Source organism: Ptychodera flava, chromosome 2, assembly GCF_041260155.1.
Source record: "Ptychodera flava strain L36383 chromosome 2, AS_Pfla_20210202, whole genome shotgun sequence".
In the NCBI taxonomy this organism is placed as follows: Eukaryota; Metazoa; Hemichordata; class Enteropneusta; family Ptychoderidae; genus Ptychodera; species Ptychodera flava.
In genome coordinates this window covers 10,179,218-10,193,134 of record NC_091929.1, presented here as the reverse complement: position 1 = coordinate 10,193,134, position 13,917 = coordinate 10,179,218, and the positions used below count along the sequence as shown (strand labels likewise).

Below are 13,917 nucleotides of genomic sequence, written 5' to 3'. Positions count from 1 at the left end.
ACAAAACATTACCGTACACACTAGGGCCTAATCCAAACTTCCCTACAAATATCCGAGGTGAAACAAACATTTTCATTAACACAAAAAATCGGATAAGAATATAGGAACACATTTTTGAAACGAATTAAACACAAACTCGACACAAAAACATTTTGGATAGTTAGGTGGGAGCCTCTCACACTTTTTACATTTTTTCTTGAACGTGATCGCATTTCTCACATGTTACGGAAAACACGCTTGCACAAGCAGTCGCTATTGTTGTTTAATGACGTCATGAAATCACGCGTGATTTAAAACTTTTCCCAGCCAATCTCGCGGGATTTGTTTTCAACGTCCAAAAAAAAGTTTAGGGTCGGGGGGTTTGAACTAGGGTAGGTCGGGTTACCGGAAACACACAATTTTTTTTTTTAGGCCTTATTACCTCTTGATTTTGACTGGTGAGTTGTGTCTCCATGAAATACTTCGTATTCCTTTTCGCAGAATTTTGTCTCAGTTTACCTAATTGACAAACTTAGTATGTAATGTGTTATGAACTCTTTATCGCCGACGTCATTTCTTACCTCGGTCATTGGCAGCCGTTATCTGGTTATTACAAACGAAAACTGTGACAATCTTGAAATAGTAAATCAGTAGTTTACCTGGAAAATGCATTCATAGTGATGTAATTGATCCCCTGGCTTTGATTAACTTGAAGTTACATGTTCAAGGATAACGCGGTTTGATCGAGTGTCCTCGGAGCTAATAAAACACGGGCTCGGGGATGCTGTCGTTGAAAGAGTAAATTCATATGTACAGCAGTTTTATATGCCACTTTTTCGCTTCATGCACACTTTTAACCAAGAAACCGTTGGTAAAATGTCGACTTTTGACCCATGTTGTTGACTCTGCCACAACTTTTGACCCCAATTGCGATTTTGACTTATCGATTTGTAGAAATGTAAAGAGGCGCATTCTCAACCGTAAAGTGTAATAGACGTTGTGCTTTGTAGTTCGAAGTCCGAAGGGTACACTTGTACGAAATCGGAGATGAGTGCACCGTTGGACACTTGGAACTTGCTGCGGAAAACTGACGTCGACATTGCATATAGTTTTTTTCAATACTTCTCTGGGTCTAATTTTAAAGGTCATTGAGAGAGAAGATTTTTCACCAGCTTGGTAAATCAAAACTTTTATTTTTCTCGATAGAATTAACACAGGAATTTTGAATTTCAAATATCGGGAAATATTACGTTATTTGTTTCTTTAGTGCCCAACTTTACACAGTGACCCCCGATTTTTATTTTTGATTTGGTAAGAGAATGGTTAAAAGTTCAGTGAGACTTAAATGTGGAAAACGAAAGAAAATTTTACTTGTCACATGTGAGCGATATATTTCTGTTCGAGTTGTGAATAACAGAGATTAAATCTCGCTTGTACCTTCATGTGCAAATGTTCTGCCCTCTCCTGAACAAGCATGTTACTAGCAAATCTTGAAGGCAAGTGAAAAAAAAATCACGTCATCCTGAGACACACCTGGTCAAATAATCTATGCGTTTAATTTATAGCCGCTGTTTTCATAATCTGTGAGGAGATTGAGGGCATTTTTAAGTTCTATATCAAAGTTCCCTATGAAAGTCCTTGGAGAATGCAGTTTTCTTGAAAAACGATGAAAATTTCACCGAGTCAAGATAAATGACTTGAAAGGTTATTTAAAAATAGACCAAACTTATCGAAGATACTGACGTAGTATTCAGATGGAGGTTTTTATAAAGAAATATAAGCATAAGTCATAAGTCTTTAAAGGATAACAATATACCAGAGGAGATTCACTCATGAAACTGCCGAGAAAAGGTTCTACCACATAACAATCTTTTTTATGATTTTGAGAAATGAAAAGTAGAATTCCTTCTGCAAGTAAACAGAACCAACACAGAGGGAGTACGCTGAGTCGTGTTCAAATAAATAAAACCCGTTTTTATTCTTCTTCCAGATCCAGGTAGACATGCAAAATTTTAGCTACGTTAATTCAACACATCGTGTAATATGCAATGTTATTTGTCGAACGGATTCTTTTTCGAAGCGAAGTTCAGTTGTCAGCTCGATTATTATGAACGTTAAATTTGTTTTTGGAGTTGCACGATGGAAAATTCACAAATACAACAAAAATACTGGCACAAAAAATTCATACTGCTATTAAATGGAGCTTTCATACAAGAACTATTGCTACGTAATATAATATGATATAAATTTACCGTAGATTTTAAAGATAAGCAAGAATGGCGACGACGACTTATTAGCTATCGATAAAAAGTGCCATCAACAATCAATTAATGAAAAGGAGGGGAACTGCGCCAGTTCGATTTCTTATTTCTTATTCACATTACTGTTCACATGTTTACTGATGCAACTATAATAGTTACTTGTTGACTCCGGGAGTCGAATGCCTGTGTCCGTTTCTCTGGTATCTGTATACAACGAAAGATTTATCCTTCTCTATTGTCAAGGAAAAGAGACAGGCAAAAAACTTTCCTGTCTATATGTAAATAAATCATTGATGATTGAGCTGCTGTAAACGCAGATATACTTAATGTACATGTGTGTACGTATAGAAGCAGAACAAGCCCCTGAAAAGCGACAACAGCTAGCTGTGTGCTGTCTGATCTGTGCAGTGGGAACACACCTCATGAATAAAACATGAAACGTCAATAATACCAACGCGCCCTGTTGCCAAGTTGCATGGAGTTGTGGGTCACACAAAACGAAGGTTCGACCACTTCGTTTGGGGAGGATGGAAAAAGTCAGTTTATGTTCACCGTCCCAAAAACTGATTTTTAAATAATAGGTATCTTTTCTTTCAATTTAATAAGTATATTAATATTGCTCTTGCTATTGCTTATTACTACTTTAATAACTTTCAAAATGTTTACCTCAACAAGTTAGATCCTCATCCTCTACGAGAATGGAATAGCCCGTGTAATTGGCGTTTGACATAAACTTTCAACCAAGAGGTAGCGTGAGTTTTCTTCGAAGTTTTACTCTCGCTGATCGCGAAAACTGTGCCATTTTGTCGGTGACATGAGGTGGTCTATAAACTCACCATACATGAAATCCAGCTACTGAACCAGGATAGGTGGTTAAATACGGTGAAAACCGTCGACGAGTCGGCTAAATCCAGCGGTCTCGTCGCCGTATTAAGTTGTGTTTGTATTAGGCACACAAGGTCCAGTTGCATTTTAAAACAAATACGGCTATGGCTGCAATTCTTGAGGCGGGCGATCATGTCCTAGACGACGAGATATCCGATCCGGGCCTTCAGAAATTATGGCACTACGGCCGGGGAAGACAGCCCTTCAACGAAACCAATGTAGAATTCGACCGGCAGCTCGATCATCTCTCCGTGTGGCTGGAGGGCTGGAATCACGAGCAGGTAAAAACAACATACACTGTGATAATATAGTGCTGCTGTATCATGGCAGCTTTCAGTACGTCGCCGTGTGTCGTCCACTTCACCAATTGTTTTTTTGTTATTGTTTGTCCAAATCCTATAGACAACTCATTGACAACACGCTATCGGTGTTTCACACAGCCACGTATCTGAATACACAGATACCGTCATACTGTCTTAACGGTAAATAATGTGAAGACACAGTTAACTTTTATACTCTCGTCTGAGGTCCAAAGCTGAGCCAGTTGGCATTCAATGATTCATTCCAGTATTGCAGCTAGCTGCCTACCTTCATGAGTCTACATGGAGAGACGACCGATCTCCAATATTATGCCAACACGGACCGATGAACATATTAAAATGCCCACCGCGGCATTTTTACTTGCCTGTGTCAACCTACCATGGAGGTCTCTTCCTACCATGGTTGTACTGATTTTACATAGAGCTATTAAACTGGTATATATTTTAAACTTGAGAACATATTAAATGATTCTAAAATTTTACTTGATGGACGAAATACCCTTCAGCAAGACGTTTGAATTGAATGTATGTGAGCTGAGCTAAATGTGGTTGTGTTTCTGTGCAGCCAAAAGACATGTACGCTGATATCTACTGCAGCAAGCAAGACCCAAAATCCTCAGTTAGACTTTTATGAGACTTTATTGCGGACCACAGCCTAGTTCTCGATTAAAATAACCCGGGTACCACGTATCCAAAATATGTCTGCCAGTTTTCCAACACTACCGTAGCTGATGATTAGCTTTACAAACAGCAATGTGGACTTTGAAATCTTAAAGGCTTAATACCTGGTTCATACACACCAACACTAGAAATTGGTTTCAGGTTCAGTCCTAGATGATGAGAAGATGTAATAATTTCCTTATACTAATTGGGTTTTTTGTTTCAAAAACAATTTATCTTAAGATAAGTTATTTCCAGCGTATTACATAATAGTACAGTCATGTTATTGCATTGTTTATCATTCGTTTGATAACTGATCATACTGCAACTATCATGTATGTTTCGTTTCCAGCAAACATTATCTGTCGGTTATTTCACTCAAAGTGAAAATAATTTGTTTTTAAAATTAATCTAGATATTTCGTGAAATGTTATTTTCAATGAGGGTTGTTCCATAGGATTTTATGGGGCTAAGAGGGGGTGGGGATGGGGGAATCTGTCTGTAGCCTTCCTGCTTTTTGTCAAAAAATATATACACTTGATTAGAAAGAGTGAAAATGCAAGGAGTTCTGGGTAGAAAACCCAAAAATCAAAATCATGTTGTTTTTTCTATGTCGTTATTAATTGGTAAAAATTAAAAACACTGAATTTACCATAAATGATTGTTTCAGAAATGATGGTTATTGTACATAGTGTTTCATACTCATTTTTTACATATTACATATACCCTACCAATGTGTATTGGTGCATCAATAAAATTCTCACCAATTTTTATTGAAGGACATGTAGTGTTTAAGTTTCCATGGCAAAGTGAAATGTAACAGGTGAAAAATTCCTTTTAAAAATAAGGATAAGTGCAATAGGGCCAGGATAAGACAGCATTTCACAATATCTGTGAATAGATTGTCAGAAAAGGTAAAAAAGGAGAGTCCAAGAAAGAGAACCCAGCAATATACCATTGAGGTCAGTTCCTCATTTGATTCAATTTTCCAAGATTAAATTTCTCATGATAGAGTCTGCAGTACAAATCACAAGTAAACTATAAAGCTTGATAGAGCATGATAAATGGTTTCAGGAAATCCAGTCAAGTTGTATTAGGTGTGTTACAGCAATTACAGTGAAGCCGGATTTCCAGAAGTAATTATCCGTCAGTAAATGAGTACTGTAACTGTGAACAGTACATGACACAATTGTAACTCAGTGACCATACTAGTTACATGTATATAATGCAAGTCAACACAGCAGGAAATGTTATTTTCTCAGTCTGGGTATCATTCTAATGTTATTGTACATAATTATTTTTAGCTCACATTTGGTTATACCAATTTGAGTTTATCGTATAAGCTGAAGTCGATGGCGTCTGTATGTATGTGTGTGTGTATGTATGTATGTATGTGTGTGTGTATGTATGTATGTATGTATGTATGTATGTATGTACGTACAGTATGTCCGTCAACATCAAAAACACGCAAACCGCTGCACATTTCAGCTTGGTATTTGGTGTGTGGATGCATCCAGGGCTATAGATGGGATTTTGTTCAAATGAAGTCTGCATTGCCAAAATTATGCAAATGAGCTGACAAAATGTGAAAATGGTCAAGAATATCTGGAGAACCGCTGTTTTGATTGGTTTGAAAATTTGTGTGCAAGTACCTGAGGTGAACCTTATACAGTTTTTTGAATATTGTGAAGATATCCTTAATTTTGTATTTTTACTGAATTTTTTGGTGATTTTTTCTCATTTTCAGTAAAAATTCTTCTCTGAAACCGCCAACCCGATTGCTCTCAAATTTGCGTTGGATCTTTGCGAGGGTGTTACGCTTCTAATTTGTTGAAATTATGACAAAATTGGGAAAATTACTATTTGGAGCAATTTTGTCATTTTTGGTCAAAAAATCTTAAACAGTACTTTCTTTCTAAAACCCCTGGACAGACAGCTTTTGTATTTGGTACACAGACAACACGTACAGATATGACAATAGTTAGATATGTGGAAATTGTCCTGAAATATACAAATTTGTATTTTTAAGACAATATTGACATTTTTGGTCAAGAAAACTTGTTCTCAAAATTACTTATTTGATAGCTTTCTAATTTGGTATAAAGCCCCGAGGGATGTTAAAGATAATTTTCTGTTCAAAGTGTTGGGAAACCCCCAAATTTGTATATTTTAGGTAATTTTCTCAGTTTGTGACCTTAAATGACCTACACCAACCCAGGATATGTTTTGAGACAGTTTTGAAGGCTGTGAACATAATTTTGTCATATTTGGTATCAATTTGTAGGAAAATTTGATCCAGAAAACAAAGCTTGGGTGAATTTTTTCATTGCGGACCAATTTTTGCAACTTTTCTAAGTAAGACATACAAGAACTGATGAGAAATTTGGATCCAGGATAATTCCAGATGTTGTAATCACCGCCCACAGTGGAAGGCATTTCACCATCTGTAACTAACTTAAGTGCTGTTTACATTAGAATGATAACACTCATGGCATTAATTAAAAAATTCCCAAGGTTGTAAATATATTTCCTGTCAATGACATCTGGCGTTATGTAATACCAAGGGATGGATCATTTGATATTCAGGAGGGTAGGGTCTAGAAGATTGATGAGGTAGCATTACTTTTTTACCAGATCCCTTGTACATTTTTTTACCCACTCCCACCTTTTCTTCTTATCAAACCTTCTCTGTCTTTTTTTGTTGTTGACATTTGCTTATGTATTTAGGATCTGCTTATCCCATTGCTATAGAAGTTGATATGCATGTTCCTAAAGATGACCTCCAGTACCTAAGTTGGAGACCTTATTTGCTTTTGTCATTCTTGGTCCTGGTTTAAATATTTCTCAAATGGACCAATTCAAACCAAATGTGAGCACACTGTCCTTGACGGTATATTTTCTAGAATTTCTCCTTCCTTACATGTAACTGGAAAATTTGATCCAGACCCAGTTATGGGTCAATATTGTTAGGCAAAGATGGGAAGACAATACGGATAGTTTTCAATCAGATTCGAACCCACAACATTGTGGTGTCACAATGAGAACTTCTGGCAATTCCGATATTTCCAAAAAAATACTATATGAAATCACACCTACCAGAAGACTCACCAGTTATTGCTTACCAGTCGAGCCTAATAGAAAATGTGTTTATGACATTGATAGAGCAATTTGTCCATGACAGAAAACGTTTCCCCTGAACAGAAAACAATCATTGTTTGAATTTCAGAAAAAGGAGAGTGAATGATATCATGGTAGTGGATTCTCCATTCCAGAAGCATTGAATCTGAATCTATGGTGATGAAAAGACTCTCTGTTGTAGCTGGTAGACTTTTGTCTGCCCTGGCAATCTGCCTTGTCAGCTCCCATTATTCGGAGTACAATGATGGGGCAGGGATGCCTACATGCATTTGTCTGTCTGTGGATTTTGCTCTTTTCTTTGGTGTTTGTCGTACGATGTTTTGTTCTGAATTGTTGGTCGTACATCATTACAAACAACAACTAGCAAATGGGCGTTTTTTTACGGTTGCTCTTTGTGATTTTACCGATGAAAATTGATGGTTTCTGTCACTTTACAGTAGAGTGATTGTGCAGGTTTTTAGATTTGGTGTCAAGGTGACGTACCACATATTGGAATAACTGCAGTGCACTACAGAAAGATTGGACTGTGCTTCTCTAATACTGAAACAAAAATAAGTATTTCAGAAAAACAATTGCAAATTATCTTGGTAACACAATATATGGTAACACAATATTACTCACATGCAGTTAATGAGATACAAGTAATATCAAGTGATTTTCCAAGTTTGCCTAGTATCTACCGTACATGTACATAGCTGTCACACCTTGATGATTGAGCCAGTGTATGCCAATGGACGAAAAATTTGGTGAATACACTCGGCGAACATTGAATACGTTATGGGTAAATTTTGTATAAGTTAAGAGCACGCTGAAGCATGCTGGTATATGTCGTAGTACATCGAGGTCGTCAAAAACTTAAGTGCATGCACAAAACTTTTCGACGTATGCCAGCGTATGGCTCATACATCCCACACAGGCTGGCTATAAGTTGTAGGAAGGTTTAATGTGCTTGTTGACACACATTCACACACTTTACTTGTAAGTTGCTCATAAGTCGAAATGTGTCATGATAATTGTCTAGCATACCCAAAACATTTTTTAACCTATGAGTACGTTATAAATATGCTATGTATATGCCCAAAATTGAAAAATACATCGTTAGTTCAGCAAGCCAGTGTTTTAGATAGAGTTTGATATGTTGGCGTATGCTTGCTAAATGGTCAGGGTATGACAGGGCTTTACATAGAGATCGTAATTTCTTTTCTTTTTCTTTTAGCATGTTAGTATTAAAATTCTCTTACTTCAATTTCCTTTCACAGAGATGCAAAATCTTGGAAGGTCTTCTTGTACGAAGCAACTACAACCAAGTTCAGTTTCTGTGGACCACCCTACAGCCAGCGTTACACAGGGACTTTATGTACTCATCAAAACAGTATTTCCCACAAACCAAATTTACACCGATTAGTAAGCATACTAGCAGAGAGAAAAAACAGAAGAAGATGGTGAAAAAGTTTTACAGAATAAAAAGGTGAGAATTGTAAAATATACTTAAAATATGAATCAAGGTAGAGTGATCTCCCCAGGATTTTCTGATAGAGTGGCGGCTAATTTACATAACAATAAATGTAATTGTTATGGTAATGATTTCTATTGTTTACCAAAATTTATAGAGTGGCGGCCACCACTCTATAATAGCTCTGGGGAGAACACTGAGATAGAATATGCCTTGAAGTGAAAAATTAAACTTTTACTCAAACTTTCTTAGATGAAACTGTCAACCATTCTCTCACCTTATCATGGAAAAGAAAATCTAGGGTCACCACTACAAATTTGATAGTGGAGAAACAAATTACCTAGAAACAACTACAATGTACATGTACTAATACTGGGTATTTGATATTCAAAATGGCCGCAATCCCTGAGTTAATTCTATGGGGAAAAATAAAATTATTTTTGGAAAACTCTGATGGTGAAAACTTTTCCTACTCCAGGAGCTTTAACCTGCTCACCCCCAATTCCCTATAAACAGGTCCACAATTACCATTGCTAACAATGGTTTTGGGCCAAACCATGGTGATAAAAGGGTTAAAATTAGCCCACACAAGTGGTAAAACAGAGTCCGAATATCTACGCCAGAGAGGCATTCTAATAGTGCACATTTCTCACGTCCAGGCTGCATTGACAAATTTTTACACAGTATTGACAAAAATTGAGAATAGAAAATGAAAACGTAGTTTACAAACAGATCAGAAGAAGAGGAAAATAAAACTTTAATAAAAATTTATACAGTCTATTACTCACAGAAAAGTGAGGGTTTAAGTGTTAGATTGCATGTGTGACAACGATTATAGCTGTGAAAACTATGGATATTTACCATGGAATAGCAAATGTCAATACAATCTGTATGATGAGCACTCATTTTCTATTTGTCAACGGAAAACGGCGAATTATTTTGAAACAAATTATGATGAATCCTGATTAAAGCTGATCACATCTTGAGAAATATAGCAGTGTTCTTCTTAACATCTCATAATGTCAAAAGTGAATTAAAACTAAGACGAACATTTAAATGAATTTCCTGATAGAAAAGATACATACATGTATGTTTAAAGCAAACATAAGCAATTTGTTCTTGCTAACATTCTCTGCACCACATTGAATTTATAAATAATTTTGTGATTGAATTGCTCAGCAACGAGATCATAGGAATTTATTTATGTTTGAAATTATACTTGAAATGTACAATTTTTCGTATTTCTACCGTATTTGTCACTTCTAAAAATTTCCCATAGCTTTGACGACCTCTCAATGTTCTATATGTGTGTGCCTCCATGATACTGTATATACACTGTGTACACAATTGACAAGTAACTAAATACAGTCACAGAATCAATAGGAAAATGTAATGAGTGCAAACATTAAACGTTTGGTTGCCAATGGCAACCGCTGCCAGTCTGTTTCTGATCATTGCTTTTCTGCCATTGGTTAAACAGAAACAATCCATCGATACCACATTCTTCAACTCTCAACAAATTTCTTTGCAGGTGTAAATTTACATTTCCGCTGGTAAGACAATGTGAATTCTATAAAGAGGACTTTGCTCAGTGCTGGTATTTCATCTTCACAACAGACAATATTTATGTTTGCCTATAGTGACTGCAAAAATGTTATTCAATCATGATGGTTCAGTTGTGTAGGTTCAACAGGTCAGCCATTATTTACGAGAATATTCCAAATAAATTACCCTCATGAATTGTACTGGAGGACATCTTTACAACTTGATCGTATACATGAGTTTACTAAGTGCTGGTAACGCTTGTGAAAATAGAAAGGAAACATCAAATATTGTGATTGGTGACAAGACTTTAAATGTAAATTAGAGCTGTAACCTGAACAACATAAGACTGTACATTAAAATTGATGCAGTGGTTAAATCCTACACACTACAGTTTTGCTTCTCTTGCAATAAATGCCAAACTAGTCATCAAGCATGTGTTTATGTATTCACAGAATTCAAATGTCTTTGTAGGTGTATTGAAACCTCCCAAATACATAAGAATTCTCAGTTTCTGATATGTTTCCTTTGTGATGCACAGACTGTCAGTTACATTTTACAAAATTATTTCAAGCACTCAAAAGGGCATCAAAACACATTTTCCCAGCTGCATGAACAAAATGAAAAAATAAAATCAAATTTCTCCGTGTGCTGGCTTAATCTGCATGTCAATTACTTGTACACACTTCAAGACATTAATCTTCAATTTGTGAATTTATAATGACAGAAATTAAAAATAAAAGTAAATAGACTCTCTTGGATCATGTTACGCACATGTACAGGTTTTTGAGATTGAATTATTTTAAAGGATTTTTATGATTGGCTTGTGCAGTTGTGCGTTTGTTTCTGATTGGCTGTCACAGTGGGGTTCTGTCACAACTTGAAAGGGACATGTTGATTACAAGCTTTTTCTAGTAAAACCAAAATGATCCCACTGATTAAAATTTCAAGGGAAAACCAAAGAGCTATCGTTAGTTAAAATTAAAAACTCAATGTCAGCAATAGTTAATGCCAGAACCAGGGATTTAAGACTGGCCTTTTAATGGTACAAACCTGCCATTGGAAACTTAAAGGGGCAATTTTTAATCCCTGGCTCTCACACTATCGGTTGACATCAACTGTTTATTTGTTTTAAATCCTTTGTTCTCCTTTAAAATTGGGCATGGTTTGTCTTTTTGCCCAGCGATATAAACTGATGAAAAACCTGCCCTTTTAATCAACTGGTACTAGATCTGTGTTTTGATTTGTAAAGCTGGAACATGACAAAAAATGTGTGAAATCTAGCACTCTGGTTGCCAAGAGCTAAAGTTGTGACAGTAAGTTAGTATGCACACAACATGCTGATTTTCTGCACACTTACATGTAGTAGTATCTGTGAGTCAGTATAGCAGCGTGATGCAAAAATGCTTGTATGTTACAACATTTCTTCTTTCCCTTGCACACAGTGCCTACATTAAACACAGGAATGATGTGATGGAGTGTAATACAGACTTGCCAGTGCCAAAAACTGTCCAGAAAGAAGAACCAATCCCAGAAAGTATTCTGTGAGTATAAGATTTACATGTTTTAGTATAGTTTCTATTAATTAATTGTTAATTATGCATTTAAAGGTGTGATGCTTCACCATTATTCGACATATTTCTATTTATTTCTCTTTCTGCATACAGTTTAATTATGATATCTTTAAAATTTTTAGCATGCAGGGTTCTCCACAAGGGTTTGTTGAGGGGTGGGCCACCCCTCTGTTTGGAGCAATCTATTCATATCTGTAGAAGAGGTTACATTTTCACAACAAAAGGATAATGCAAAGTATACATTGTTATGCAAATTGACCACCCCTCTTATTTCCAAGCTATAGAAAAACTTAGTACATATCTTATTCAAAATTTAAAGAAATGATATTTAATCAAATGATCTTTTGGGAACAATAATATTCATTACATTTTGTCATTTCAGTTTATGTTGCCATGAAACCATGCATAAAACACATAATAAAAAAGCAGAAAAGATAAAAAATGAAGCAATCAACTAAGTAAATGTAACTGAATTTGATAATAAATTGTAGGACAATTATTTAGAGAGTATGCACTATGATACTGTACCTGTGAGAAATTAGTTTTTGCCAACTATTGAATTTCTAGTTTCATAATGTTCATTAGTGCATTTATAACCACAGGGTTCTGCCGACGGCAGTCGGCACCTGTCGCCAGCGTCCGGCACTCAGACCTGGTGACCACCACTCAAAGGTTGCTGACCACCACCTCCCACTGGGCATAAAGGTTGCATTGACCGTCTGCTTTCAACGTCAATTGTGTTACAACATACACACAAACGCCGGCACGCACGAACAGTAATTGTCTAAAATTGATAATGAATTAAAATCTCTTTTGAAAGCCAGTGTAGGCGGTATTTTTTTAGACCTTACACAACAGGGAAACAAGGGACAGTAAGTACTGCTATAACGAGGTGTCAACGTGATTTCAGCTACGTCAACAAAACACGGAGTAACTTGACATGATACAGTCTGAGGTGTTACATGTCCGTGGGGAGATCTTCAATGGAACGGTAAAAATCAAAACCCATATTAGCACCCCCGGTGGTACCGACAAAAGTAAAATGTTGCACATGAGTATTGTTTCAAATAAACGATTGATCATGCCGATTTTTTTGTTTTCCTAAAAGCTAAATTAATCATATGCAAGAAATGGTTTAAAAGCGACAAAAAATCGACTATCTGTGTCCATTTTGTGATCGACAACACAAGTGACACACGTTCCTATAGTTTCCTCCAGTTATTATCTTCAAGCAGTATTCAGAGTATTTCATCATGTCGTTAGATCGTTACTTTTCTGCAACGAAACGCAAGGTGCCCAGTGACAAAAATGAGAATCCGGTCAACGCTTCCAAGAAGTCAAGACTTACCAATGCCGAGTCTCCCGCAATGAAAAAGAAACGACAAGCAACTACCTACAGAGAAGAATGGGCGAATGGTCGCAAGACGTGGTTGTACTACATTTCTAATGAGGGTATGTACTGTAGACTTTGTCAAAAGTACGACAAGCGTCCCTATGATAGAGATGTGTGGAACAAGACGCCATGCAGACGTCTTCGTTTGGTCAGCGTGAAAGAGCACGAGCAAACAGCCGCCCACCGCGATGCCGTCAAATTAGAACTTTTGAGCACTACTACGCAAGATTTAGGCGAAACCATTCAACTCGAGGTGAAACAAGACGCGATAGTTTCAGCTTTCAAGTGTTTATATCACCTAGCGAAACGTCGAATACCACATACGTCAAACTTTGAACAGTTGTAAGACTTACTGACTGAACTTGGCCTGTCCATCAAAGATGACCTGAACGTTTCGAAGAGTGTCACATATTGTAGTGACAAATCCATCCAAGAGATGTTGCAGTCTGAATTTTTTGCAATCATGCTTGACGAGACTTCAGATGTCAGCGTAAACGAACAATTTACTTTGAACTGTCGTTTTCTTGACGAATATGGGCAGCTGTGTGTCAAGTTTCTGAAGCTGATCGAGCCGTTGAAATTTGACGAAACCCTAGACGAGTCGCCAACAATTTCGCTCAACGCAGAGACAATCACCGCCCACGTGACATCATTCTTCCGGGAAAAACAAGTGGACCTCAACCATGACGGCCTTGTTGGGATTGGAACTGAT

The 13,917-nt window shown here is 36.7% G+C and overlaps 1 protein-coding gene across 1 annotated transcript in view; it reads left to right on the top strand.

The window, feature by feature from the left end:
• The first annotated feature begins 2,951 nt into the window (after positions 1-2,951).
• The window catches only part of LOC139114114 (F-box and WD repeat domain-containing 11-A-like), a 33,860-nt gene continuing 22,894 nt past the window's right edge, over positions 2,952-13,917 (top strand). The window contains exons 1-3 of the mRNA XM_070675645.1: positions 2,952-3,406; positions 8,503-8,711; positions 11,684-11,782. Coding sequence (XP_070531746.1) covers positions 3,230-3,406; positions 8,503-8,711; positions 11,684-11,782 — 485 coding nt within the window. The 5' untranslated portion in view covers positions 2,952-3,229. The remainder of the gene's footprint in view (positions 3,407-8,502; positions 8,712-11,683; positions 11,783-13,917) is intronic.